General features: G+C 38.7%; 1 protein-coding gene across 1 annotated transcript; it reads right to left on the bottom strand.

Moving 5' to 3' along the window:
• Nucleotides 1-25,781, bottom strand: lrrc52.S (leucine rich repeat containing 52 S homeolog). The gene is made up of 2 exons (XM_018261187.2): nucleotides 24,520-25,781; nucleotides 1-1,650 (listed from the first exon to the last, which is right to left on the bottom strand). The coding sequence occupies exons 1-2, from the start codon at nucleotides 25,175-25,177 to the stop codon at nucleotides 1,358-1,360; spliced, it is 951 nt and encodes a 316-aa protein (XP_018116676.1). The 5' UTR covers nucleotides 25,178-25,781; the 3' UTR covers nucleotides 1-1,357.
• Nucleotides 25,782-27,888: the final 2,107 nt, after the last annotated feature.

Below are 27,888 nucleotides of genomic sequence, written 5' to 3'. Positions count from 1 at the left end.
TTTGGCTCCAGTCCTTAAGAAGGATACAAATAAGCTGGAAAGAGTGCAAAGATGTGCAACTAAACTTTAGGGAGAATGGAAGGGTGATATAGACATATGATGAGCTAAACTTTAAGCAGCGTAGGTGGTTCTTCACAGTGAGGTTGAATTCTATTAATGTCTTTAACAGTGGCTTGGATAATTTCTTAAACAATTATTATATCCAAGGCTAAAGTGATTTTAAGACCTACAGTTAGTTAGTATAGGTATTGGTATGTATAGTTATATGTGTGTGAATGTGTAGATAGATCTGTATAAATAAGTTCATGTATGTGCACTGGGGTTCATTTGGAGAGTTTGACCTTGACGTTCATCTTTTTTTAACCCAAATTAACTGATAATCAGGTCTTAATGAACAGAAGACAGTGTGAGGTTATGTACAGTAGCACAGTGAGGTTATGTACAGTAGCACAGTGAGGGTAGGTATAGTAGCACCATGAGGTTAGGTATGGTAGCACCGTGAGGGTGGATACAGTACTAGAATGATATTTCACTGAATTTTATTGAGTGAGATATCAGTAAAACAGCATGAAAGGCATGTAGCAAATTCCTGATCAGGAGTAAGCCACTCCGCAATACCCTGACCCCCTGGTATTCATTAATATTAGCTAGTATTTAATAGTATTAATACAGGTGTTTTGGGGTGGGCAAGGGCAGTATTATGCTTTCTTGTAGATAGTTGAAAAATTGCATGGGGCTTTGCAGAAATTCTTCCTCCACATTCACACCTGTCCCTTTCCCACCAGAGCTTACAATTTATGGCCAATACCACAAGCACAAACAAAGTAAGGGCAACTTCATTGGGAGCCAGTTAACTTGGCTGTATTATATTTTTAGTGTGTGAGAAAATTCACACAGACACAGGGAGAACAATCAAACTCCATGATAACACTCTAGTTTGGAATAAACCGACCACACTGTTCCTGCAAGGCAGAAATACTAACCATGAGACCACGCTGCTGCTCATTTGTCTGTAGTGATCAGTTATGTTAAATATATAACTACTCAGTGCAAACTGTGGACTCTCATATAGATGATATCTATTCATCGTTGAATTTACCAAAATGAAGCTGCAGTTGTTTTCACTATATTTTAACCTGTTTATAGGAAGCCTGACCAAGTGACCTCTATATAAGTGCATGATATGGTTCTGGAGTTGTTTGATTTCCAGCCAAGCTACTACAGCTAATCATTGCAAAGCAGGTCCATTTATTATCTCCTTTATCTATCAGAAGATGATTCTCTTATCCACTATCTATGTTTAGCTGCACAACAGATTTGCTGTGTTGCTGAACCCTGTTGGCATCTACACATGTTTCTATACATCTGATTCTTCTTTTTTCTTTGGTTTTGGGGGTGGAGGACGTTCATCATCTTCGTCTTCATCATCATCTGAGGAGCCACACAGACGGTCATAGATGACCACGCAAACACCAGTCAGCCATGCTATAACAGTGCCAGAACCAAAGATGACAAATCCCACCAGTCCGAGGAAGAGGTAGTCTCGCTCGTAGAGGTTGGGAATGCACATTAGGTTGATGTGGGGTTCTGTGTCTTTCAGAAGCAGGCCATATATATGGATGGGAGTGTTACACGTCATATTTTCTGCATCTGCCAGACATAGAGAAAAGGAACTTGTTATGGGATTTCAGCACTAAATATTGCAACATATGTTTGCTTGGCTTTAAAGTGGACCTCTCACCAACACATAAAAAGCTGCAGAATGAAAGTCCTTTGCAAATGAAACATGGAACACTAATTCTTTTTTTCATTAAAGCATCCATAACTGTTATAAAGGTGTTTAAATATCTGAACTGTCAATCAAATAGTAACTGCCCTGCCTCTATGCCTGAGACATAGAGGAGGGGTAGTCAATTACTTTAATTTTCCATCCAGCAATTCCTACATGTCACTGTACTCATCAAATTTCCCCTTCCCTCCTCAGGCTCTATAATTGTGTAAGGCACTGCGAATGGGTATTAGGTCCCCCATTCTGGTGCATACACAAGATATTGGGGGTGATAAGCAAATTTTAATCTTAATAACAGTGTCCACAAAATGGCACCTGCCTGCTTGCTGTGATTGCGTAATTCCAAGACTGAAGGAAACAAAATGTAACTATTAAATATAGTGTAAGTAAAGTTTATTTTGCCCAACTAACATGATAGAAATGCATTTGGAATTATTTCTTAAGGTGACAAGTCCCTTTTAACAGGAAAATGTTTAACATTCATCCAGGGTCGGACTCGGCCGGCGAGGCACCGGGAAAAAACCCGATGGGCACCTGGCTCTTGTGGGCCCTGCCGGCCCATATCTGCTCCCTGCCTAATCTCCCAGCAGAATCTCGTTCCCTGCCGAACCTCCCTGCAGCATCTTCCTGCTGCGACCTCCCTTTATCTAGCAGGTTGCGGCAAATACAAAGAGAGCGCATGTGCAATATGGCAAGTTGCCCGGCTCGGCAGGTTGCCGGGCTCAGCAGGGGACACCGCTGGGGGCCTGACTCGGTAGGGGACCTGGAGGGGGCCCCACCAGACCAACCCTGCATTCATCTCTGCTAGAGCTAAAATGGATGCAAATGTTGTGCATATTGATGCCATTCACTAGGTAGTTCTATATTAAATTCAAATAATGTGCAATTCAAGGTGAGATCCATTGCACTTTTGTTTTGCCCCTATTTTCTTTTGTAATCGTCTGCCCCCCCCCCCATCTGCTCAGCAGATTTAAACACCACTGGGCTCATTTACTAATGTATGTACAAACACGAAGCTTACTAATGAGTGCAAATTGTGCCCGTTAGTGTGCACATTACACACAGGTAATAAGTTTGAATAGCATAATGGAAACAACAATAACAACAATTCCTGACCTGATAGCATGAGTTAGGAAGCAGAGGTTACAAAAAGGTCACTCTGTTTCCTCAGTTTGTCTTACAAACCTTACACTATTCCTACGCAGGAAACATTTGGCTCAATTTGGCCAGTGTTATGTTCAATATATCTTTATTTCGGTTTGTTATTTCTCCAGAGATTCAAGGCATTGGTGGATTAGCCTTATCTAAGGAGCCACTGTCTCTCTGCATATGAAAGACAACGTTGCAAGTTGTTTCCATAATAAGACCCACATTTATATATGGCACAGTTTGGCTGTATATGGCACAGTTAGACCATACCTCTTCCGCAACAGGGGTATATATATCAAAGAGTGAAGTTAGAGATCATCACAGTCCACTAGAGTGAAATTCCGCCATTCTCCATTCATTTCGATGGGATTTTGAATTGCGTATTTATCAAAGGATGAACTTTAGAGGACTGTGGCAATCTCTGACTTCACTGTTTGATAAATATATCCCACAGTGTTTCTAGACCATAAGACCATTACCCCTATTGGCTTCTTGTTAAAGTGAAGCGATTTCAGATCTGTAACTTGAAAGGAAGTCACAGGAGTCACATCCCTTTAATATCAATATTGCCTTGATTGCTGAATAATGCTATTATCTAGACTTAAAACATTAGGTGTCACTTACAATGGCCTGGACACAAGTGCTACACTACAAAGGGGAGCAAAATTGCACCTCTTAGTGTTGCTTCTTGCACCACAGGGAAGACAGTACCGGGCATGCTGGTGCTTCCTTACATTTTACATTACTTGCCCCTACCGCCTCACAGTCGTGAATACAGCCTTGCCAAATGCAAGCAGTGCCATGTTTATGGGGGAGGGGGGGCACAGCCCAATTCTGCAGCGCATGGACCTGCCGAAGGTGCTGATATTGGGGCAGAGTGTAAATTATGAAAAAACATGGTGGCTTGCATTTGTTCTTTGCACATTTATTGACCCCTATAATCAGTCAAGAACAAGGGTCCCCCTATTAGAGCTAACGTTGATCGGGCACAAGGAAATGACAACCCCTCTTGACATCCAAACCTCTACATCTATGAAAAATAAATAACACAAAAGACTGGCTAGGCTTTGCTAAAGAGTAAAGCAACAACAGTTTTCCACACTAAAACATTTAGAAGGCCTACTCTGTATATGTAAAATGAAGAGCAAGTGTCCACAAGCTCATTGTAGCGAAGCTTCGGTCCGGATCGAATGTATGTAGAACCATAAAGTATTTATGCCTTGGTGCCATTTAATCTGCATTGTTGTTTCGTGTAGTTGTGTAATCCAATATATCTTTACTGTCCTGTTAACATGAGGGTTGTCACTCAGAAATTGTGAACTACAGGTACCAGCATTCTTAGATAAGCCTGTATAAGGTTTTATTTTTCAAAGTGCAACTTCTACTCTTGATGAATACGGTACAGATAAAATGCAGTTTGGCTTTTCTGTTATACTTGTATGCAAGGCTCAAAAGGATGCCACTTTGTAGGGCCTGTGTTAAAAATGATTTTCAACTAATTAAAAAAACAATTACTGAACATTTAGGCTTTCTCTCACTCCATGGGAGTAGAATCACTGTAAAAGAGTTATAATCCTTCCACTTTAGCACTTATTCTTAGGAATGCACCGAATCGACTATTTTAGAATTCAACTAAACCCTTTGTGAAAGATTCAGCTGAATACTGAATCCAAACCCTAATTTGCATATGTAAATAGGGGAGGAGGGGAAAACAGAAAAATAGAAGAAGAGAACATTTTTTGATTTGTTTGTGTGACAAAAAGTCAAATGTTTTTTTGGATTCGGAACTGGTTCAGCCAGGCATCGTGCAGAAAAAAGACTGAAACTTGGCCGAATCCTGAACTGAATCCTGAATTCATTGCATCCCTAATTCTTCTGTATCATTCCTTTCTATATGACGAATTGGTTATATATTATACCTCAGAACACAGGCAGTAGAGAATGTAATTGAGGAGCTCAGTGTATGTGGCTCAATCTCCCACTTTACACTGGGAAAAGAAAACATAAGAAACCATAAAGCATAATGTACACAATTGATAAACAATTCTCTTGTAATTAGTATTCACTCACTTTTACTCCATAATTCAAGGCTGTGTAGATGTATATAAACCCAACAAGATTATTTAGAATAAGAAATAGCAGTAAAAACCCCACACTTCCTTGCCAGAATTGCTTAATCTTGTTATAATCACGTGCTCAACTCCAAATCCAAATTAATTCAGTGCCAGCACGTGGTTATACATGATATATCAATTGATTGTTACTGTGTATAAAGATTAGGGAAGTTTAGCCTCCCAAATTTGAGGCTATTGGGATCAACAGCCAAAGGGTTGCTTAGAGCCAATGGTTGAGGAACACTGGTCTAGACCATCAGACCATATCCCCTCCTGACTTTGGTGATAGTGTTATAAACACAATAGAAACCATGTGGGAGGGTATCCTCATGTCTGAGTCTGTTTATCTTAACATAAAACAAGACTACATTGATCTCAAATCATGAGAGCCGCTATGTTTGGCTAAAAAAGGCTATAGTCAATATTTTACACTCCTCCAATACTATAAAATGACTAGCTCAGCCAAACCCACTGCTACTAAACTATCATCTCCTAATATATTCTACACTCTTTCCCCTTTTTTTTACAGAGAGCATATTTTATACTCCAAAAAAGGGGTCCAGTTCTTAAAGGCTTTTTAAAGGTGTACGTTTCACACACACGCTCAATATTGACTGCATGAGACTCCAAGTTATTTGTGCTGGAAATTCACAAAAAATATATAACAATATCACACAAAGTAAAGGCAGATTTTTTTTTTGGGGGGGGGTAATTGACTGCCACCTTGCAGATGTATATCTAAGACGTGAAGTACCCAGCAAAACTGAGAGGATAAAACATGACACAAAAGGTAAAATAAAAATAAAAAGATGGAAAACGTGATTGTGGAGGTGCTAAGTGGTAGCCATTCCAAAAGCTGCCAAGCTTGAAGAACAAAATACATATTAATAACTAACTGTAATCAATGAATTCTTTCACCTTATTTTGTGCACAGGATTTGTTCTAATGCAACATTCATATCTATTTATCTGTGTAATACAAGCACATTTCTTCAGTTGTTCATCCAAACAGACTGAGGTAGGTCAGGAGTCTGCTTTCATATATGTAAATATTGTATTACATAATAATAGGTTCTACCCATCCTTAATATATTGCAGAAGAAATACCACATTACAATGTACACGTTACCCTGCCCATCTTCACATTCTCTTCATTGCCTGCTATAAAAAGCCTCCATTCAATCTCAATTTGTGGGCCCTCAACACCTTCCCCCCAGATCCCTTTGTTTTTCTGGGTTTGAATGTAGAAGCGTGAAGCAGATCTTTTGTGTATCTAATAGAAAGGATAGAGAGTTTGTTGCATGTTGCTTACCTGACTTTCATACACAGTGGGAAAAAGGGCAGGAAATATATTTGCCCCAGTCTCTTGCATGCGCCAGTGGCAAATCGTATACAAGGAAAATGTTATTGTCTTACCCCATAGTGCTGGGAACAAGGTCTCATTGTGTGAAGGCAGCAGACACAAATGGCAAGGCACCACACGGATGCTCTTATGAGACAGAGTTATCCTATATCACTATCACCTGGAGGCCGATCAGCTGACTTATAAGCCTTGTCAGATAACCTCTTCGTTTCCAGACAGGTTATCAAGTGAAAACATCAAGGCTGGTAATACTGACTGACCATGAGCATTGTGTTCCTTTGGTCAGACTTGGCTCATACAATTTGGGGTTCCTATAAGATCTAGTTAATATTAATTGAAACAGGATGTCATTATTTTCACAGTAAGTTCTTTATTAATTCATGCCTGGCTAAAACAGTGTCACCAAATATTTTCTATGTAGTGGCATAACAAGTCACTAAATAATAGATGTGTGTCTTTATAAACCTCAAGCGCTATGTCAGATGTGTGACCTCAAAGTTATATCATACAAAGGAGTGATAAAAAAGGAAAGCGATTTACAAGTAAGTTGGGGTGGACAAGGTGGTCTGTACAGGTATTGGATTCGTTATCTGTAAACCAGTTATCTAGAAAGCTCTGAATTACAGGAAGGCTGTCTCCCATAGACTCCAATTTATCCTGATTTTTTTAAAATTTCCTTTTCCTCTGTAATGATAAATAAAAATAGTACCCTGTAATTCATCCAGATACAGTATACTTACTCCTTATTGATAGCAAAACCAGCCTTTTGGGTTTATTTAAACTTTAAATAATTGTCTAGTTAACGTAAGGTATGAAGATTCAAATTACAGAAAGATCCATTATCTGGAAATCTCCAGGTCCCAAATATTAAGCATCATGCCTTCTTCATGCTAATTTTTGAAAATGTGATATAAACAAGTTCCAGGTTTCTGCAGAATAGTGTCAGTATCACGTATGACTAATATGATGTGTTTAATTAGCACTTTGCTTCACTAATTATTAACTGGCTCTGTGTTTTCTATTCCTTAATTCTGGCAATACTACACCTGGAGCAGGGGTGTTATTTGAGAAGACATGTGAGAAATTTGTGTCTAGTCATCCTATTGAAATCTACGCCCAACTTAATCTACGCCCACAGTTACTTACCTGTGTCAGTCATGGACACCTTTTCAGAAGAAGCTGCTGCAGCAGTGATGTTGGCCTTGGGGGCAAAGCACACACCCAGACCACTGTTTATCCCTGATAAGTGGCATTGTATACTACAAATATACATTGCAATCGTACAGCTCATATGCTCACAGGTGGGCCTTCTAGAATTCTCCTGTTGCAATTGTTATCATCCTTGAAGGAATTAGGACCCTTGTAGATAGTAAGCTGCAAGCAATGTAAGTTAGTGCCAGGGAAAAAAAGATATAATTATAAAACTTTATTGTAGTCTTGTTTTCAAAGGTGATACTTGTATACATATTCAAGGGACCAACAATAACAGGGCCTACCATAGGACACAACAGCAACTGATAAATATAGGAGAAGGGAGTGTTGCATTTGGGGGATTGTTCTACAAGAATGGAAACGTTGTAGAAATCCTTATCCAATGGGATTTTCTAACCTGCCTGAGCCAGATATCAGTTGGCCCCATACATGAAAGTCCCTGTATAAAGGCTACTTTATAAACCTGTCTATGGCCACCTTCTAAGCAACTTTTCCATTGGCTGTAATTTTTTCTTCTATATAGTTTTTAATTGATTTACCTTTTTCTTCTGACTCTTTCCAGCTTTCAAAGGGGGTCACTGATCCCATCTAAAAAAACAAATGCTCTGTAAGGCTACAATTGTATTGTTATTGCTACTTTTTATTCTTCATCTTTCTATTCAGGCCTCTCCTATTCATATTCCAGTCTCTTATTCAAATCAGTGTATGGTTGATAGGGTGATGTGGATCCTAGCAACCAGACAGCTGAAATTGCAAACTGCAGAGCTGCTAAATAACTCAAAAACCACAAATAATAAAAAATGAAAACCAAATGCAAATTATCTCAGAATATCCCTCTCTACGTCATACTAACAGTTAATTCAAAGATGAAGAACCCCTTTAAGTGTTTAAAGCTTAGAAAAACTGAATTACGCTTAGCACTATGCACAGATAATTCCTACTCTTACATTTTCCAGGGTCTTCAAGGTTTTCCATCTTGACTTGTTGACTAATAGCTACTTTCTTGAAGGGCAAACATGAGATGGGTGTATAACTTTGCAGGAGCTATAGCTCAATGCACACATTCCTCCGTCTAGAGAAGGTAATCTTTCGCTTTGGCCAACTTGCTGGGGTGAAAAGTTTATAAAGTAGGTGATACAATGAGATAAGATCAACGGAAGATGTTATTTTTAAGCAATGAGCCCTTATTCGCATGACCGTGTGAGCATCTGAGCTGGTTCCTATAACACTGACCTAGTCACTGGATATATAGTAAGTGTTACAGATGAACCCGTTACCCCAGCAGATAAGTGCTAGTATTCAATGCGTACCTGTTTCCAAGCGAGAAGATGCAATTACACACGACTATGAAAGACAAACTCTTTGTCTTGCATTGTGTTCCTGAGAAACCCTTCTAATTTGTTAGCTTCAAAGAGGGACAGAAGGAAGGGGAAAGGTGACCAGTAAACCTTCTAGCTATTAGCACATCACAAAGGGAATTTCTAACTCTAATTTGAAAGCCATTAAGCTGCAAGCAATGCTCTATTAGCTATATGGGCTGAAAGTGTTGTAAAAAGCTCATGAATTGAAATGTGAGAGAGACACAGTCAATGCAGTTTAACCAGAATTAAGTTGAACAAGTTACATTTGTGCTTTATTTGGTTGTATTTTAGTAATATCCAGCTGCTTCATCTTGTTTCTTCTGTATCTTGACTGCACCCAGAGTGACATTTATAAATGCCCCATCAAGCAAAGGATGTTACCATCAGTCCTTTCAACTGTGCCAATCCTTGTGATTGGCTAATGGCATGCATTCTCCACTAGAAGAAAAAGCAGGCTATCTCTGCCATGTTGTCTCTCATTTGCTTTAATGGAAACCACTTGTCACAGACAGATTTTAGCTCCAAAATAAGTGTCACGTATGGTATCCCAAACCCAGAGCCAATTTCAAGGTCCCGGCCTCAGCTCACGCATTTGCCTATAGCAGCCGCCTAGTTCTTGCAACTTTATGGCTGGTGCAAAGGTAACATGAAGCATTATTGGGAAAAAACATGGAGAAGTGATAAAATTTTATTTTTTGTACACTTACCTACCTTTTGGACCAATATTCTATCTAATTTATTCTTGGCTATGTGAACAAAGATATTCTTTTGTGCACATTTAAAACGTGTGCAAACATTTTTTGTGCTCAGGTCAGAATAAATACAAAACTGTGTGTTCTCACCCAAAATCTTTTGTGCGCACCACAATTTCTTCTGTGTGCTGGCCTTAAAATTTGTGTGCGTATACATGGGCACACAGCTTAGAAGGATCATTGTTTTGGAGCCATGTACCCATGTATTTTGCCGTTTTTACCTTTGCTGTGTAGTAGACTTTATTAAACTTTCCAGGGTCCAGATTCAGAAACATAGGGAAGATTAGTTAACTCTTACTTTGCTATGGGGTGGAAAGCTGAAAAATCTTTGCATTATAAATGCAGGTACAAATGACTGTGTGTAAGGCAATGTCACATGTAGCATGACTGATTTTTGAATGCATATGAGCTTTTCAGCACAGGTATGTTGAAGCCTTCTGAATTTGAACACAACATAGCAACATGAACCTGAATTTGTTCCTTGAAACTGTCTAATGTATCTGCTGGTGAAACCATTCAGGGAGAGAACTGTACAACTTCACAGCTCTCACTGTAAAAAAAGTTTTAAAATACTATGCAGAGCAGTCAACTTTTAAAAGTTAGAAACCGGGTTATTGTGTGGCATGCAGAGTGCAGCACCATTTCAGAGACGTCATGCGCACTTTGCTCCACTGACGTCTCTGAAATGCTCTGCACATGCACAATGGATTTTTGCCTGCAATTTGTTATAAATGATCAGAGATTATCAGAAATTGGGGGAATGCATGAGAGTGACGGGTGACCATGGGACAGAGCCAAAAATCTGGTAAATCGAGAAAAAAATGGGTTCATAGCTCTGTTATGAGGGAGCAAAATGGGTGCCCTTGTGTCCTCTGGAAGGACCTATTGGCAAATAGAGAGCATATTATATAGCCCCCGTATATATTTATTTATAGTTATCATATCTCTCCTGATTCAATAATATCTCATTTGAACATTGGAGACCAAACGGCATGGCATATTCCAGATGTTAGACCTTAACAGTGCTTTGAAAAATGTTAAGAATGATTTTCTCCTCCCACAAAATGATGCCCATTTTTGCTTGCTACAACAAAGTTTATTATCCACAAGTACCCCAAGGTCCTTCTCCATTATGGATTTGCATACTTTTACTCACCAGATGCATTATCTTATATTTATAAAGATTTATTTAATCTGCTGCTTAGCTGTTCAGATTCCTTATTTTTTGCATGAAAATCTAATTCTGGATGGAATTAACTGGGCTGCATCGTTTTGTGACACGTTACATACATAACCTCTCCTTAAGGTGGCCATAGACCCACAGATTACATAATACAAAAACAAATTTTCGTATGATATTCGGTGTGTGTATGGTGGGAAACGAGCCAACCGATACCAGCAGAAGACTTGGATATCAGATGGCTCGTTGATCGGGCTGGATGGAGAATTTTGATCGGGTGCCTTCAAAGGTACCCAATCAAAATTTTCCATCCAGCCCGATCAACAAACAGACATCGGCCATTGCTAGTGCTGAATCATCAGATACAGGTAGAATTCTATTGTTTCTACCTGTATACAGTATCTGACGACTCAGCTCTACACGTGTTTATTGAAATAAATGATCTTTCTTGGAAATTGTAATCATAATTGTTACATCTATGGCCACCTTAAGTCATTAATGAACAAATTAAAGTGAACCCAATACAGAATTCTATTGTTCCCCACAAGACATGTGGATTGACAACCACTCACTATATATATATATATATAATTCTGTAGCCAGTTCTCTATCCATGTATGAACAGTTTTACCAAGACCAACAGTCCTTAGTTTAGAAAGCAGCTGTGTATTTTTCACTGCATTGAAAACTTAGACATAAACCAGAAAGATCCCTTAAACCCCACTGTCCAAGTTCCTATTTACTCCATCAATAAAAGCAATTACATTTGTTTCACATGGTTTACTCATTGTAAATGAATGCTTATTATTACTTACAGTATAATGCAATTTTCCAGAACATAATATTGACTGTATAGACAATAATGGAACTGATTAAACACATTTGCCTTTTCTGAGTCTTTCTTGTATAAGTAATTCTAGAGCAACTAGACTTGTTAAGTAATCACTAAAGACTTTTCACTACTCACCCAAGCAGCTTCTTCAATTCAACTGACTGGAATTGGAAGTCCATGGCATATAAAATCTTCCACTAAACCAATCACAATGGCCTATTGTAACTTTTCAGAGAGGTGAAATTTGAGTTTGGCACCCCCAAGTGATCGTATGTACTGACCTGAAACCCTGAGCCGGTGTATCTATTAGGAGAAAGCAGGGTCCCAGGATTCTTCCAGTGAGCACCATGGAGCATTCATCTTCCTGCTTCTTCTATCTTCAAATTTCCTGTGGCAGACGCATGCGCAGTAGAACGAAATAGCCGAATAAAGAAGCTATACAGAATTGCAAGAAGCACTTTTTGGTCCAAGTACCTTAATCATGCAACTCGCTATGGTCAATTAAGTGGCTACAAAACATTACCAACCCAAGGCCGCTCTTTTTTAGTGGTGAAATTCTGTACCTCCAAAGATGCCCGCAATTACTCTCCATCATTCACAGAACTAGGGGCAAGTTATCTGATTACCTTGAGCACTCACTCATTAATAATTAATTTCAAATGCTATTACATGGCAGCATATACATAATTATCAGCCACTTAGCATCAGCTACAGTGATAGATGTTACCCTACTGCAGCCCAGAACAGACTGAGCTTATGCTGTTCCACAAGCAAAGATCCAACTTGGGACAATTATGATGGCATGGAACTTTACTACAGAACCTTTGGGCTGATACAATACTCTCAGTATAAAAAAATAAAGAATTTCTAGCCATAATTTACTTAGGCTTTAGTCCTTCTTTAAGGGCTCATTTGTATACAGATTTCGGCATTATACAAACGGTTAACACTTTGTTACGCTACAGAATCACCAAGTTAGGGTTTGCCTGCACTCATGAAGTCGTACACAAAACTGACATAGAGTTGCTGTCATATATACGGACAGAATATTGCATTATTATTACCACTTCTAATGCATGCAGGGTCACCTGGGGCTCATTTATCAACACTGGGCAAATTTGCCCATGGGCAGTATCCTATGGCAACAAATTGTTGCATTCATTGATCTACTTGCAGCTGGCATTAAAAAGCTAATCACTGATTAGTTTCTATGGGTAACTGCCCATGGGCAAATTTGCCCAGTGTTTATAAATGAGCCTCAGAGTGTTCTTTATTTGATAACATAAGACATTTAAAGACAAAACATAGCTTATCATATGATCTACCCCAGTGAAGAGAAAGATGGTAAGAGAAGCTGTCAGTGAGAGGTGATACCAACTCATCCATGCTAAGAATGTGTTCTTTCCATTTCAGCAAGTAGCGCACAGCACTCAGCCTTTATCATGTAAAGCAAAACCACTGATAAGAAGTGAATGTATTAGTATAGTAACAGAGACTCTACTACCAAATAGAACGTTTACCCTCCCAATGAAATGGTTCCTGGTCTTTCATAGTATAAAGGGAATAAAGCCAGTACATTTATTTCCTCTAGGGAGTGAACATTTCTAGTTTGAATGCAAAATTGAGTGCACATTGTTCAGAAAGGTGCATACTCCCTACACAATCCTTTGCAACTTGGGTGAGTTCCTATGAACCCCTACAGCATGTTCTGATGATTAACACATAAAGTACATTCATCTGGCGATAATTCTAAATGTTAGTGGGTTACATCGGTAGCTGCACCTGTCTTGCAGCAAGTAAATGGGGCACTAATGATGAAAATGACACCTTTTCATCACAAATACAAGTGAAAATTATACAACACATATGGTGCATTGCATGCAAGTTGTGGTACCCACATAGAAAGTCTTGGAAATTTGCTGGTTAAAAAAGCATGGCACCTTGCTTCCAAAAATTATATGTTGCATTTTGTACTTTCTTTGTAAATTTCAGGACTATTGCATAGGGTGTATTTTCCACCAGTATTTTTCAGCAGAGAACCGCCTGCACTGCCACCTGTCTTGGCTTTAAATTAAAATATCAGCCTGAAAAAGAACATGTGAAGCACAGTCACCTGGATGTTTATAGCTCGGCTTTGCCACTTACTCTTTGAATGTTCAATAGAAGAATGAATTCCTAAGACAATGAGGTCTTGCAGTTTGTTAGGCAATACACAGTAAGAATGCACCTGTCTTCTTTTCTTTAGACTACTGCACAAAACATTTTCTCTTGGCTTCCAAGAATCCCTTTGAACAATTCAAGTTGGACAAATATTCGGTACCATAAGAACCTAAGAATCTGCTCTATGGCACATGTGCCCACGTAGATAAGAGCAATGTGTACCTGGGAGTTGAGATAATGGCAGCAAATTTGCCACCCCTGAAGTTTTAGGCTTCTCTCATAGGAATACCTTATGGCTATGAAAACATTAATTTCTATGTAACAAAACCTTACCATGACACCAGAAGCATATTAAAAACATTATATGTGAATGGGCGTCAAATGAATCTTTTCCTTACTTTAAGATAACAGTTGACTATTGTGCCCATCAGAACTAAGCCATATAATAAACTGGTATAGAATCTTTGCTTTTCTGTTGCATCTCTGTTAGGAGTTAGGTTGTCAACCTACTTCCTATTTCTGAATTCACATACCTGCCTTAAGTGAGAGCATGCACATCAGTACAAGCATAAGCCTCATATATACACCATCCATTTTCATTTCTTGGGCTTCAGCAATATCACACAGATAATCACACGGGAAGCCCATGCAACATCGCTGGTCCTCCAAGGTCTACCCGTATTAGCCACAGCACCAATATAGCACCTTAGTTGATGCTAGGTTCCTAAGCCTAAGTGAGTGGGCAGCCTTTGGTTTTGAACTTGGACATGTAAGAGATGAAGACATGCTCAGGGTCAGAGAGAGGACCAATATTGTGCACGGCATACTCAATTATATGCAGAGGGAAGAAATAACAAGGCAAGTCAAGATGGTAGCTGCAATTGAAAAGGGATAGGCAGACACTCGCTCTAGATTGGTAATCCATTATTTTAATGGTTCGGAATAAACATTTTAGGATACCATAAGGAGGCCAATCTATGGACATTTAATTATTTGTGTACCATTTGTTCACCTTTAAATCTTCATTATTTTAGGTGTGTGTGTAATGTTTCAGCCAGTAGCTCCTTGCTTGGTTCACATCATTGCTTGCTTGCTTTGGCATATTAGACCTAGAGTATCAGTTCCCTGTAGAAAGGAATCACATTGTCTCTCATTTACAGGGAAAACTAAAAGAATTGTATATTGAATGATTCATGTCCCCAATAGGCTGTTAAACTGTAAAACCTGGTGCTGTTTATGGTCAATTGGGTTATACAAAGTGCAAAGTCCTCTGTTAGTGTCTGTCCTCTGTCACTCTTCTCTGTCCCTATCTCTCTCTTTTTATCTCCTATATATTCCAAGCTTTTTTTTTTATCTGTGTATAGAGAATGTGCTGACATACTCCTAACAGTGCACACACTTTATTCTATATTTCATGGAAAATAACATATGCTTGACTTATTTTTAACTACAATTTATTAAACGTTTCAATTTCAGAGGTTTGTCGTTTATTCTCTGTGTCACCCTGAGGCTATACTAAAAGATGGCACAAGCCCTTTCCCTGCTACTTCGGGTGTATTAAAGATCACCATCAGACAACACAGGTAATATTCTTAGGCTTAGGCAAAGAAATGTCTTTCATTTGTTTTAATTTGATTTACCATTTTTTATTGTACACAGGTAAAAACAATATTTTTTTGTTTGAATCAGCAATATCTATCTTATGTGGCTCAAGTGGAAATGTGGATCAGTGGAAACAACTAGTTACACCACTAACTGCTGACAGAAAGAGCAGTAAACTTTCAGTATTGTACATTGAGAAAAAGTGCTTCTCCGTCCACATCTGGACTGGGATTCAAACTATGCCCTGGCATTTCAAGTACACAGAGGCCCAAACAACCCCCCACTAGCTCAATAAATAGTCAATGTCTATGGCATCTTACAGCAGCCCAGCAGTGCACAGTTTGCCAGTCCAGGCCTGGCTCCATTCATCCAGAGCCCCAAAACAGGGAATTGGTAGCTCCTATGCAAGAGAATTTTGGTGGATCTATGATCCCAATTAACCTTTCCACTGCCCACTTGCAACAATCTTCAGGCTTTTAATGTCTTTTTAGCATAAAAAAAGCCTTTAGTTTCCCTTTAACCGTGAACTTTGGTCCCAGTATTTGGAAATTTGGTTTGGCTCTCTAATGTAATTTCATGCACAAGTAATAATTTGCTAACCTTGTTACACATTACTAGTTAATGATACCACGTGTTGCTGAAGGAAGTATATATTTGCCAAAAAAAATAAAAATGATCCTAAATATTTACTATGTCTGTACTGTAATGCAGAGTATGCATCCCATTTAAAATCCCACTTTAAATTTAAAAATTAAAAATGACTTACTTTAAAATTACTGTCAGGATTAATGAAAATATTTGGTTGCAGCCCTGCAACCCCCTGGGATTCAAATATTTGTCCAGATTCAATTCAGTTTTATCACATAAAAACTCCCGGGCGAGATTCAATTTCGAATGCAACTCAGTTCAGAAAAACTTATCATAGTGTTTATCAAGTGACACCTCGAAGTCTATAGAAAAAAAAGAACTGAATTTGGAGAAAAGTTTTTTTCTCCCAAATTGAAGGCTGTAGAGAGCAGGCAGTATAGATAGTGTGCACGGATCACAGATGCCTTCTCCTCACATCACATTTCAGGCCACTGTATGTAAAAAAACATTAGCAGGACACTGCCCCCTAGCAGGTTTTATGCCCTAACAACATGTGTTGCATTTGCAGAAAGGGTGCTGAGCAATGTAATCATTTGCCTCCGATTTTCCTCAAGTACTTTATGATCACTGAGCTTTTTGTGCCTGAGGACAGAAGGTACAATTCTTGTATTAAACAATGCACAGACACCAAGCCAGGGCCAAGTTCAAACAATACATACCATGAACTGAATGAATAGGGCTTGTACTGAGCATAGTTTTTGCCTATTCTTTCAATTAAGAAATATCTATGTTTTTTGTTATTTCTTGCACTATAGAAAAAAAATTAAACCACTTCCACTTTAGTACTTCCTGTCTCTTCCTGTTTTGCAGAGGAGAAGCTGATAAAAAGAATTACCAGTCTACAGATATGACCTCTGTATAATAAGATGTCCCTTACCTTAAATGCTGCAGCTACTTACCCTGTGTACAGTTCATTGGAAAAACAAACCAATTGACTTTCTAGTATTTTATTATGGGGAAAACATTAAAATAAAGTAATGGTGAAAATTATAAAAAAGTGGATTTTTTAAAAAAAAATTTTTTTAGGAAAGATGTGCACTGCCCTGTTAAACAGATACAGTGAACTGTTACAATAGGTATGGGATCCGTTATCCTGAAACCCAAATCCAAATAATCCAAATTTATAAAAAGGATTTCCTTTTCCTCAGTAATAATAAAACAGTAGCTTGTAATTGATTTAAACTAAGATATAAAAAATCCATATTGGAAGCAAAACCAGCCTATTGGGTTTAATTCATTTTTAAATGATGTTTAAGTAGACTTAATGTATGGAGACCCAAATTATGGAAATACCTCTTATCTGGAGAACCCCAGGTCCTGAGCATTCTGGATAACAGGTCCCATACCTATACTAGCTTCTGGGACTTTCCCAAAATGTGATTATATAGACTAAACTGTGCTAGACATTCTTTATTTTTTCATCTATATAAACCTGGTGTGTTGGTCACTATATGTACTGTATGTTTGACGTATAAATTTGTTGTACAGAGCTGCACAATATGTTGGTGCTATATAAATAGCTTTTATTCATTGCATTTCACAGTTTGTCACAGAATTTCTGCTATGTACTTCATTTTTTTTCAATCTATCTTCCTTTCTCCTTGGCTAATCCAGTTCTCTGTGCCACCATCAATCTAAATTTGTGCCAGAGTCAAGGCAGCAAGGGGTCATCCTTTCTAGCTGGATGATCCTTTCTTCCACCCCTAGACTCCTAGGAACCGTGCAGTGTTCCTCCTGCATACTAACCTTTATATTGTCATTGTTATTCCCCCAAGGTATTTATAAAGCAGCAGAGTGTCCAGGCAGAATCCCTGTGTATATTACTAGTCATCAGGTTACCCCAGGGGAACCACCACAGCCTGTAACAGTAGATTCCCTTTTATATGAGGATGGTGTCTGTATGTTCAGTCACTGCTCCCTAAGGTGCCACAGATCAGCTTATATCATGTAGTATGCTTAGAGACTGCTCTGAAACGGTATGGAGGATTCACTAAACTGAGATAAGTTTTATTATAGAGTAGTAACCCATAGCAAATAAAGAGAATGCCTTTTTCATTAGCCTTACTGCAGTTGACCAGTAAGCACTAATTGCTTAGTAGTTGTTTAACGTTTCTACCCCAGAGTAATGCAGACACCAGTTTGTGAATTTCCACCTATGTCTTTGTAATTTGATTTTTGTTAATGGACTCACTAGCCAAAAATATCTTTAATATGTAATTATTTAATAATATTTCATTGCTGACTGAAACAAAGGCCCTAAATTGTAATTTATGTCCCCTTTCCTACCCATGAGCTTCATGGGCCATACGATGTTAATCAGCTGATTACATGGACAGCATTATACTACAGTTTAAGTTTATACCTAAAGAGAAAATGCCATAACTTAATAACTTTTAAATGTGTGTCGTTTGACAGTTAGGTCAAATACATGGGTGTTTGTTCTATCTATAATTTTGCCATCAAAGTATTTGCAGATGCTTTTACATTACACATCTAGTCCCCCATGTTCCTCTATAAGGGGGCTGCCATATTTGAGCTTCAGCAGTCTGTTCCTATTAAAAACTCTAACTGACAGGTTGAGATGGGACAGTCAGGTTGGCAAAACAGTCAGGTTTATGAACTTCAAGAAACAATTACTTACAAATGCAGCTCTATTGTAAGACGCGCCGGGAGATCTGCCTCTTCTCTTACCTCCCGGCGTGCCTCTTTGCCTGCTCAGGTGTGCAGTCGTGCACTTCCGGGTGCGGGCCTTTCTGACGCTGGCGTTTGATGCTGAGCGTCTTGACATCACTAATGTGCGCCACATTTGAATCTTTGGCGCCAATTCATCTTTAAAAGCCCAGTTCACAATTTTGTGAGTGCCCAAGCTGGCTTCAATTTACTGATCCTGCCCAAGCATATTTTCTGACTTTGATATCCTGCCTGACCTTTGACTTCGATTCATGCCGCTTGCCTTGAACTTTTTGCCTGATTCTCGACCACGCCTCCTCTAAATCCTTTTCGGTACCTCGTTTATGGACTTGTTCTTTGTTACGCACTTTTCCTTGTTGGTTTCCACAGCAGAAAGCCCGGGGCCCCAAAAGGGAGTCGGTGAACACCGGAATCCACAGGGATCCCCTGTGCATTTGAGTGTATGGTTCCTGATAACGTGAACGTTACATCTATGAGTGAAAAACGATCAACATCGTAACTTTTGATGTACATTCATATTTTGAATAATAACTTTTTAGTGTCAGTATCACTTTAATGTCTTTCAAAATAAACAACTTAGGCACAAAGCTGCATAAAGACATACACAGCATTATGGAACAGCAAAGGGATTTTTTTGTATTCTACATGCTTATGAATGCATCTGGCTGTGCCATTATCAAAGTCCCACATGAAAAACTCATCTTTATACTACTGTTTAGTAAAATAGTCACTTTTCATTGTACTGTAGTGTGTGGTAGACCATGCCGAATGCATAGATATGTTGGCTTGTCATGCCCAGATTCATGTGGTGTTATTTACAGTGGTTGGTAAAGAAAGTCTAATAAACATGATCTTTGCCATTTCTTCCATAAGATATGAACAAAGAACATGAAGATAGCACCCTCTTGTCTCACCCACTCAGAATAGCCAGCAGCACTTAAAGCATCTGTTTCTCATCATTTTCTCTTCATTCAGGAGTTGGGTGTCAGATGAATGATCCAATATATCTTATAGGGGGGCTTCTTTATCCTAGATGATGTATTAGAGCTCACACTATTAAAATCACTAAAAAAATCTCTCTCTCTTTTCTCTCTACATGCAGAATTTGTGCAAAAGTTAGTTATTTTGTTAGATTTTGTTTGTACTGGAATCAGTTATTTAAGTGAGCTCTCATACATCTCCTCAGAAAAGAAACCCCCCATAAGATATATTGGATCATTCATCTGACACCCAACTCCTGAATGAAGAGAGAATGAGGAGAAACAGATGCTGAGAGAGGAATAGTGAAGATAAACTGGATTATTTCAAAAAGAGTACAGAATTTTTAATTGATTGTATTTAGAATGTTTTGTATTTCAGTATGGTGAAGCTTATGTTAAATTTTCATTTTCGTGATATTTCCCCTTTAATGATGGAACTAGAGCGTGTCTTCTAGGCAGAAGCTGCCAAATTAAATTTCAAAAATGTAAACCTATAGTAAATTCAGTGCAGTAGAAATATTAAATTAGGTATAGAACAGTAGCTACTGAAGAACAACTCCCAGTATGCAACATGGTGTGTACAATTATCTGCACAACGACTGAATCATGTTACCAAAAGGATAATCCAATTGCATCCATACCCATGACTGGGCATAAAGCATTGTTGCTTCTTTGCACGTATATCTCCTCTAAAAGTCCATTTTAATCTAAACCACATGTCATTCTGTATCATACGTCAGGGCTCAGCATTAGTAAGAAATATGTGCATAAGAGTTATATAATACACAAAAGCCAAGAATATCCTGTAAATTATATCCTTATAAACGGTGAGTTCTGATGTCATCAGTTATAAACGGTGAGTGTCACATGACTCATTGAAATTTGTGTATTATAATAAATAAAGTACCCCCAGTTGTAAAATATTAGGATATTAGAAGTTACCTCGGAGTTCCATGACCTGTATAAAAACACTCGGCCTTCGGCCTCGTGTTTTTATATGGTCATGAAACTCCTCGGTAACTTATAATATCCTTATATTTTACAAAAGGGGGTACTTTATTCACTATATATTTAACAGTACCTTCTTAATGAGTAATTAATGCCACTAGTGTTATACATTTATTAGCCATTGTGTCTTTCTGCAGTGTGAGTGTGGAGTATTATACAAAATGTGAGCATTACAGTAAAGTAACCCTATATCTCTCTGCAGTGTTAGTCTGTAGCAGTTATGTTTCCCTATCCTATGTCTTGGTGCAAAGTTTGTATATAGCTACTGACCCCTATATCTCTAGAGGGCTTTTAACCCCTTGTCACTCTGTAATATGAGTTTGAAGCATCAAGCAGTTCTTTAACCCCATATCACCCATAATATCAGAGGGGGTCAGCTGGTTGATCAGAACAGAAAAAAAGCAGAGATTCTGAACTGTTATTTTTCATCTGTCTACACAAATGAGGAACCAGATAATGAAGGTTTCCTTCTTAGCAGTCTCAGTTCTAGTAATACAATTAATGATAAATGGTTCACACAGAAGGAAATTCAAAAAACTAGAACATGTTAAGATAAACAAAGGTCCGGCAGGGCACTTAGTGAGCTTAGCTCTGTGATTACCAAACCTCTTTACTTAATTTTTCAGGATTCATTGAGGTCTGGCCTAGTGCCGAGAGACTGGTGAATTGCTAATGTGGTGCCTCTATTCAAAAAGGGATCCCGTTCTCAGCCTCAAACTATAGGTCGGTTAGTCTGACGTCAGTGGTAGGAAAGCTTTTCAAAGGGGTATTAAGGGATAAAATACTTGACTTAATTTCAAATCATAATACTATGAGTTTGTGCCAGCATGGTTTTATGTGTAATAGATCTTGTCAGACTAATTTAATTTTCTTTTATGAGAAGGTGAGCAGGGACTTCGATTATGGGAAGGCAGTGGATGTGATTTACTTAGACTTTGCTAATGCATTTGATACAGTGACACACAAAAGGTTACTGGTTAAATTAAGGAATGTTGGCCTGGAACATAATATTTGTACCTGGATAGAGAACTGGCTAAAAGATAGACTACAAAGAGTGGTGGTAAATGGAATATTTTCTAATTGGACCAGTGTTGTTAGTGGAGTACCGCAGGGCTCTGTACTAGGTCCTTTGCTCTTTAACTTGTTTATTAATGAGCTGGAGGTGAAAGTACTGCTTCTATTTTGCTGATGTGTGCAAAACTATAGTCTCCATGCAGGTGACTGCCACTTTGCATAGTGATTTGACTAAATTGGAAAACTAGGCAGAAAACTGGAAAAAATAATATAAATGCAAGTTATACACTAAGGGGCAGATTTATCAAGGGTCGAAGGATTTCAGCGATTGAACGAACGATTTTTCTTCGACTTCAAAAAACTTAGAAAACTGCTCTAGAAGGTCCCGATAGGCTAACATAGCACTTCGGCAGGTTTAATTTGGCGAAGTATTGAAGTAGAAGTTTTTTTTAAAGAGACAGTACTTCGATTATCGAATTATCGAATATTCAAAGTATTTTACTTCTAATCGAATTAAAAGTCAAAGTCGTAGTATCCTATTCGATGGTCGAAGTATCCAAAAAATTACTTTGAATTTCGAATTTTTTTACTTCTAAAATTCCCTCGAATTCCCTTCGACCCTTGATAAATCTGCCCCTTAATGGCAGTGTGTTGGGAGTTTCCTTAACCGAGAAGGATCTAGGGGTTTTTGTAGATAACAAGTTGTCGAAAGTCATTGGAGGGGTCAGTGTGAATGTGTGTATAGATGCTGGGTTTCATTTGGAGGGGTTGAACTTGATGGACTTTAACTATTTATCTTAGTTGACTTTCCAGACAGGCTTTTTTGACAGCCTGTACAGAATTACACGTAAGCCCATTAATAAATGTCTGCTCCTGAATACAACCTGCATGTTTTATATCATCTGAGTATCAGAGACAGGAAAATACCAGGGGGAAGCTCAATTTACTCATCAGATTGAAAAGCCTGTTATACTGCTTGTATTTAATATAGTCATGTGATTGTTATATAACCCCAACATACAATTTAACATGTACATGTAATAGCTACCAATCAGCTCTCTAACATTATAAAATGCAAGGCATATGGGTATCTATAAACTTGCGTACTGCTATACTCAAAACATTGCTATGTACAACGTAGCATTATAACAGTTTTATCCATAAGGTTTTTTCACATTATAGTTTGTCAAAAAAAGAACAATTGCCCCAGTGTATAAACAACAACTCTTAGGGGCACATTTACTAAGGGTCGAATATCGAGGGTTAATTAACCCTCGATATTCGACTATCGAAGTTAAATCCTTTGACTTCGAAGATAGAAGGATTTTAATCCATGGATCGAAAGAAATTCCTTCGATCAAAAAAACCTTCCCCATAGGCTAACATTGATGCTCGGTAGGTTTTAGTTGGCGAAGTAGTTGGTCGAAGTTTTTTTTTCAGAGACAGTACTTCGAAAAGTCGAATAGTCGAACGATTTTTAGTTCGAATCATTTGATTCGAAGTCAAAGGTCGAAGTAGCCAAAAAAACACTTCGAAATTCGAAGTAGTTTTTATTCTATTCCTTCACTCGAGCTAAGTAAATGTGCCCCCAATATACATGTGATTACTTGAAAAAAAAATCTGTTTAGAGATAAAGCTAAAGTAGAATATGTATGTGGCAGAAAGAGAAGGTTCCATTGATCACCATTTGTTGTCCTTTATTAATATAGCACTGACACATTGCACTGAGCTTTACAGCGATTGTCCATCAGTCACAACAATCCCTGCCCAGTGGAGCTCAGAAGCCAAGACCCCTATATCATTCATCCAACAGACCAGGGTTTGTTTCATTTGTTTGCTTTTGGGGAATGGGTGGAAACTGGAGAATTTGAAGTAAACTCCATGCAGAGACAGCAATAACCTACAAGGTATAATTTATATATTCAATTGTGGTATGCAAAGTGCAATTCTGGATTAAAATTGTCCTATGTTTTACGCAGCGTTCTTCTCGTAATTCCAGAGTTATTCACATTGTTAGATGCTCGGACAAGTTGCCAAGCTCTTTCTTCTTAAATGCATTCACAGCTGTGTCCACCACAAATGTGCCCAATGCAGCTGCACATACGTATTGATGGAAATCTGGTGCAAATTAAAGAGTGGGTTGTGTCAAAACTACATATGCATCCAATTCACTGGGCACAAGTCTGGTGCACCTATTAATGTAACCTGCTATTGGAAACCTGGAACTATCATCATAAATTAATACCTAGAATAACTATCTAGTAATATATTAATATAGTGTTGTCCAGCTCTAGGCCTGAAAAGATAAAAAAAAACCCGACACCATGCACATTTTTTGGGACTGTATGTAGACTCTGTTTTGGTAAACTCAAATTCATGATCACTGAACACCAATAAAAAAATGGTTATTTAAGCAGTTATTACTTGCTGTTTCTCATTGCCATGTTCCACAGGCTTGCCAGTACTATCTAAACATGGATGCACCTGGCCTGGAGCTGTGTAAACAAATTCATAAGCGATTCTTGTTGTAAAACCCAATACATGGCCTGTAAGAGCACCGAGACCTGGGCTGGACACTTTTGGTATATTTTGTTAATATGGCACCATTTCCACCGATCTGTATAAAATATAAGAAAATTCTAACAATATGATATAGCAGACTCACCTATGAAGTAAAGCTCAGTCTCCATCGCCCACTTGAGGAATTCTTTCAGAGGGCAGTAACAGTCCCAAGGGTTAAAGCTGAGGCCTAGTGTCCGTAGACTTGGCAGTGAGCTCACTGTACTCACATCCAGATAGGTCAGGGCTGTTCGACTCAGGTCCAGGTGCCGTAGCCCTGTATTGTTGGCAAAGGAGTCCTTCTCAATCTCTTGCAGATTGGGGTTGTCCGAAATCTTTAAAACTACGAGGCTGGTGAGAAGATAAAATGTATTTGCAGTTATTTTGGATATGTTGTTGTGGCTCAGGTCCAGGTAAACCAAGGGCAAGGCAACGAACGTAGCCTCCAAATAATCTCCCAGCATATTGCGGCTGCAGTCTAAGTACACCAGTTCAATCAAGAGGTTTAGTTCCACAGAAGGAAGATATGTGAGATTATTGCGAGTTAGAACCAGCTGCCTGGTGTCCATTGGGATAGCCGTGGGAAACTCTTCCATCTGCTTGTCTGTGCAGTTCACTATCAAGTGCTCACAGTGACATTCTTCTGTGCAACACTGGACCTGTCCAACCACTAGCCCTAAACTCATAATAAGTAGTAATAAATCCTCACCATAGTATAAAAAATAGTATAAAAAAAAAAGACATGGATTTCTTTTTTTATCCATGAATTTGGCAGACCCAAAAGGTCTTCAATGAGCAAATATGTAATGGACTATAAAGGTGACTGTCTGAACAAGGGCCAGCCCTGTTTAAACAGCCCCATCTGACAAACGGTGATAGGAAAACTGCTGTCATGTCAGGCAATATTCATACCTCCTCCAGTGTCTAGGATTGTTATCCCCCGTTACTACAAGTCTCCCATTGCCCTTACTCTGCAGATCTCATTGACTGCCTTCTTTCTCTGGCTGTGAAAGTGCCACCGCTTAGATACTTTGAACTTGAAAGTGAAGCAGGCAGTTAAATAGCTGGCGCAGACACAGAAGGGGACACATCGTTCATTGTCACAGTGGTTGCCAATTGACACCTATGTGACGTCAGCAGCTATTCTAAGGCAGCTCTTCTTTTGCTGAAGCAGAAGAGTCCAGGCACGGCTGCAAGAATGAAATGTGTTGTGTCTGCAAGGCATGGTACATACTAGTCTGTCAGTGGTTTTTGCACACAGAGCGAGACCCTGACGGGTTGGCATGCAGCCTGCCTTGAAGTCACAATGACTGTGCCTGGTATCAGATGCTCTGACAAGTGGCTCAGCTCTTTCTTCTCAAGTGCATTAGACTGTGCTTTCTCTTTGTGCTGATGCATTCCCCCACATCACTATTATATAAACGGAGTCACTCAGTCTATTGCCAACAAACAGTCCATCTTGACAGGACATTATGTCGGGCAGATACATTCTGTTGTCCTTACTTTTCCTTCTTGTTTACAAAACCTGAATTGTTATGGATTGACATGTGAGATTGCTTTACCAGACCGATTGTTGCTGTGTTGTATCAGTATTTATGGTATGTTCAGTAGGATGTGGGTTGTGTGCAATAAAATACATATTCTGTTTTTGGGAACAAAAAATCCCAGTATGCACAGCTTAAATATAGGGTCACAAACCTGACTCCTGCATTTCTAAAGGACTGAACATTTTATATGAAAATGAGTAGGATGTGCAGAAAGTCATGTGTGGTGTTTTATGTAGGCTGCTAATACGTGGACACATTTTTGCTTGGATAATAGATTGTCTCTTCCCATGTGCTTCGATAACCTCAATAACCTTCATTCAGCCATTTCAGGAACAGAAGTACAGTATACGTTATTCTGCATCCTAGTTGGCTGACGAAATTAAAAGCAATCTGTAGAGCTGACCCAAGTGATACTGTTACAGGCTGCAGAGAGTTCAGCAAGATTACAGTGTCCCCACACATGTACTGTATCTGGAGCATGGGGAGACCAGCGCTAAAATAGAACAGGCTAGGTATTTCTTTCATGGCAGTCATAGGCATCTAAAGTTTCAGGCTTTGTCCTTAACCCTTTGCAGGCATGGCAAGTTAGCTCTATGTCATCATACTGATCCAGTTTTGGCATATTAAAGATTATTCTTTGCTACTATTATGTGTAAAATTGTATATAGTCCTATAAAAAAAATTGTATACAACTACCTTCTCATCCCATGGGTTTATTCTTAGCAAGCAAGGGAAAGTTGTGCTCACCACTATTTTTTAAAACCATTAGGCGGGGGTGCAATGAGGCTGTGACCACAAAATACATATAGTCAAATACAAGAGTCCTCTGCACTCAACCCATTATCAATATATTTAAGACAGCGACATTTTGTGCATACTGCTACTAAAAAATGCCTTACCCTTTAAACAAAACAGGGATTGTTTGTCCATATATTGCAATATATTTAAGCTGGCCAACTACGTCAAAGTCATCCCATATCTGGCCAGTCCTATGCTCAATTTTATCTGATTCATTAAGAATTCTATTGCTTCATTATACATTTTACAAAGGGACTAGGTATTACCTGCAACTTAACTTGCTGCTTTCAAAGTAAACCTCCATACTTGGCTGCCCTTTTATTAGACACCAGTGGGATCACCTGACTATAGCTGGGAAGGGTGGGAGCTACAACATAGAGCTGGTCACTGCTCCTGTATAAACTATAACAAACAAGGGAAAGTTGTGCTCACCACTATTTTTTAAAACCATTAGGCGGGGGTGCAATGAGGCTGTGACCACAAAATACATATAGTCAAATACAAGAGTCCTCTGCACTCAACCCATTATCAATATATTTAAGACAGCGACATTTTGTGCATACTGCTACTAAAAAATGCCTTACCCTTTAAACAAAACAGGGATTGTTTGTCCATATATTGCAATATATTTAAGCTGGCCAACTACGTCAAAGTCATCCCATATCTGGCCAGTCCTATGCTCAATTTTATCTGATTCATTAAGAATTCTATTGCTTCATTATACATTTTACAAAGGGACTAGGTATTACCTGCAACTTAACTTGCTGCTTTCAAAGTAAACCTCCATACTTGGCTGCCCTTTTATTAGACACCAGTGGGATCACCTGACTATAGCTGGGAAGGGTGGGAGCTACAACATAGAGCTGGTCACTGCTCCTGTATAAACTATAACAAACAAGGGAAAGTTGTGCTCACCACTATTTTTTAAAACCATTAGGCGGGGGTGCAATGAGGCTGTGACCACAAAATACATATAGTCAAATACAAGAGTCCTCTGCACTCAACCCATTATCAATATATTTAAGACAGCGACATTTTGTGCATACTGCTACTAAAAAATGCCTTACCCTTTAAACAAAACAGGGATTGTTTGTCCATATATTGCAATATATTTAAGCTGGCCAACTACG

This window comes from Xenopus laevis, chromosome 4S (genome assembly GCF_017654675.1).
Source record: "Xenopus laevis strain J_2021 chromosome 4S, Xenopus_laevis_v10.1, whole genome shotgun sequence".
In the NCBI taxonomy this organism is placed as follows: Eukaryota; Metazoa; Chordata; class Amphibia; order Anura; family Pipidae; genus Xenopus; species Xenopus laevis.
The sequence above is the reverse complement of the archived record's forward strand: the minus strand, read 5'-3'. Positions and strand labels throughout refer to the sequence as shown.

What these genes read in the sequence shown, in the direction of transcription:
- lrrc52.S (XM_018261187.2), bottom strand. Translation starts at nt 25,177, where the DNA reads ATGGATAAAAAAAGAAATCCATGTCTTTTTTTTTTATACTATTTTTTA. An exon ending in GACTGAGCTTTACTTCATAG is followed by an intron (nt 1,651 to 24,519) that starts GTGAGTCTGCTA and finishes TATGTCTGGCAG; the next exon opens with ATGCAGAAAATATGACGTGT.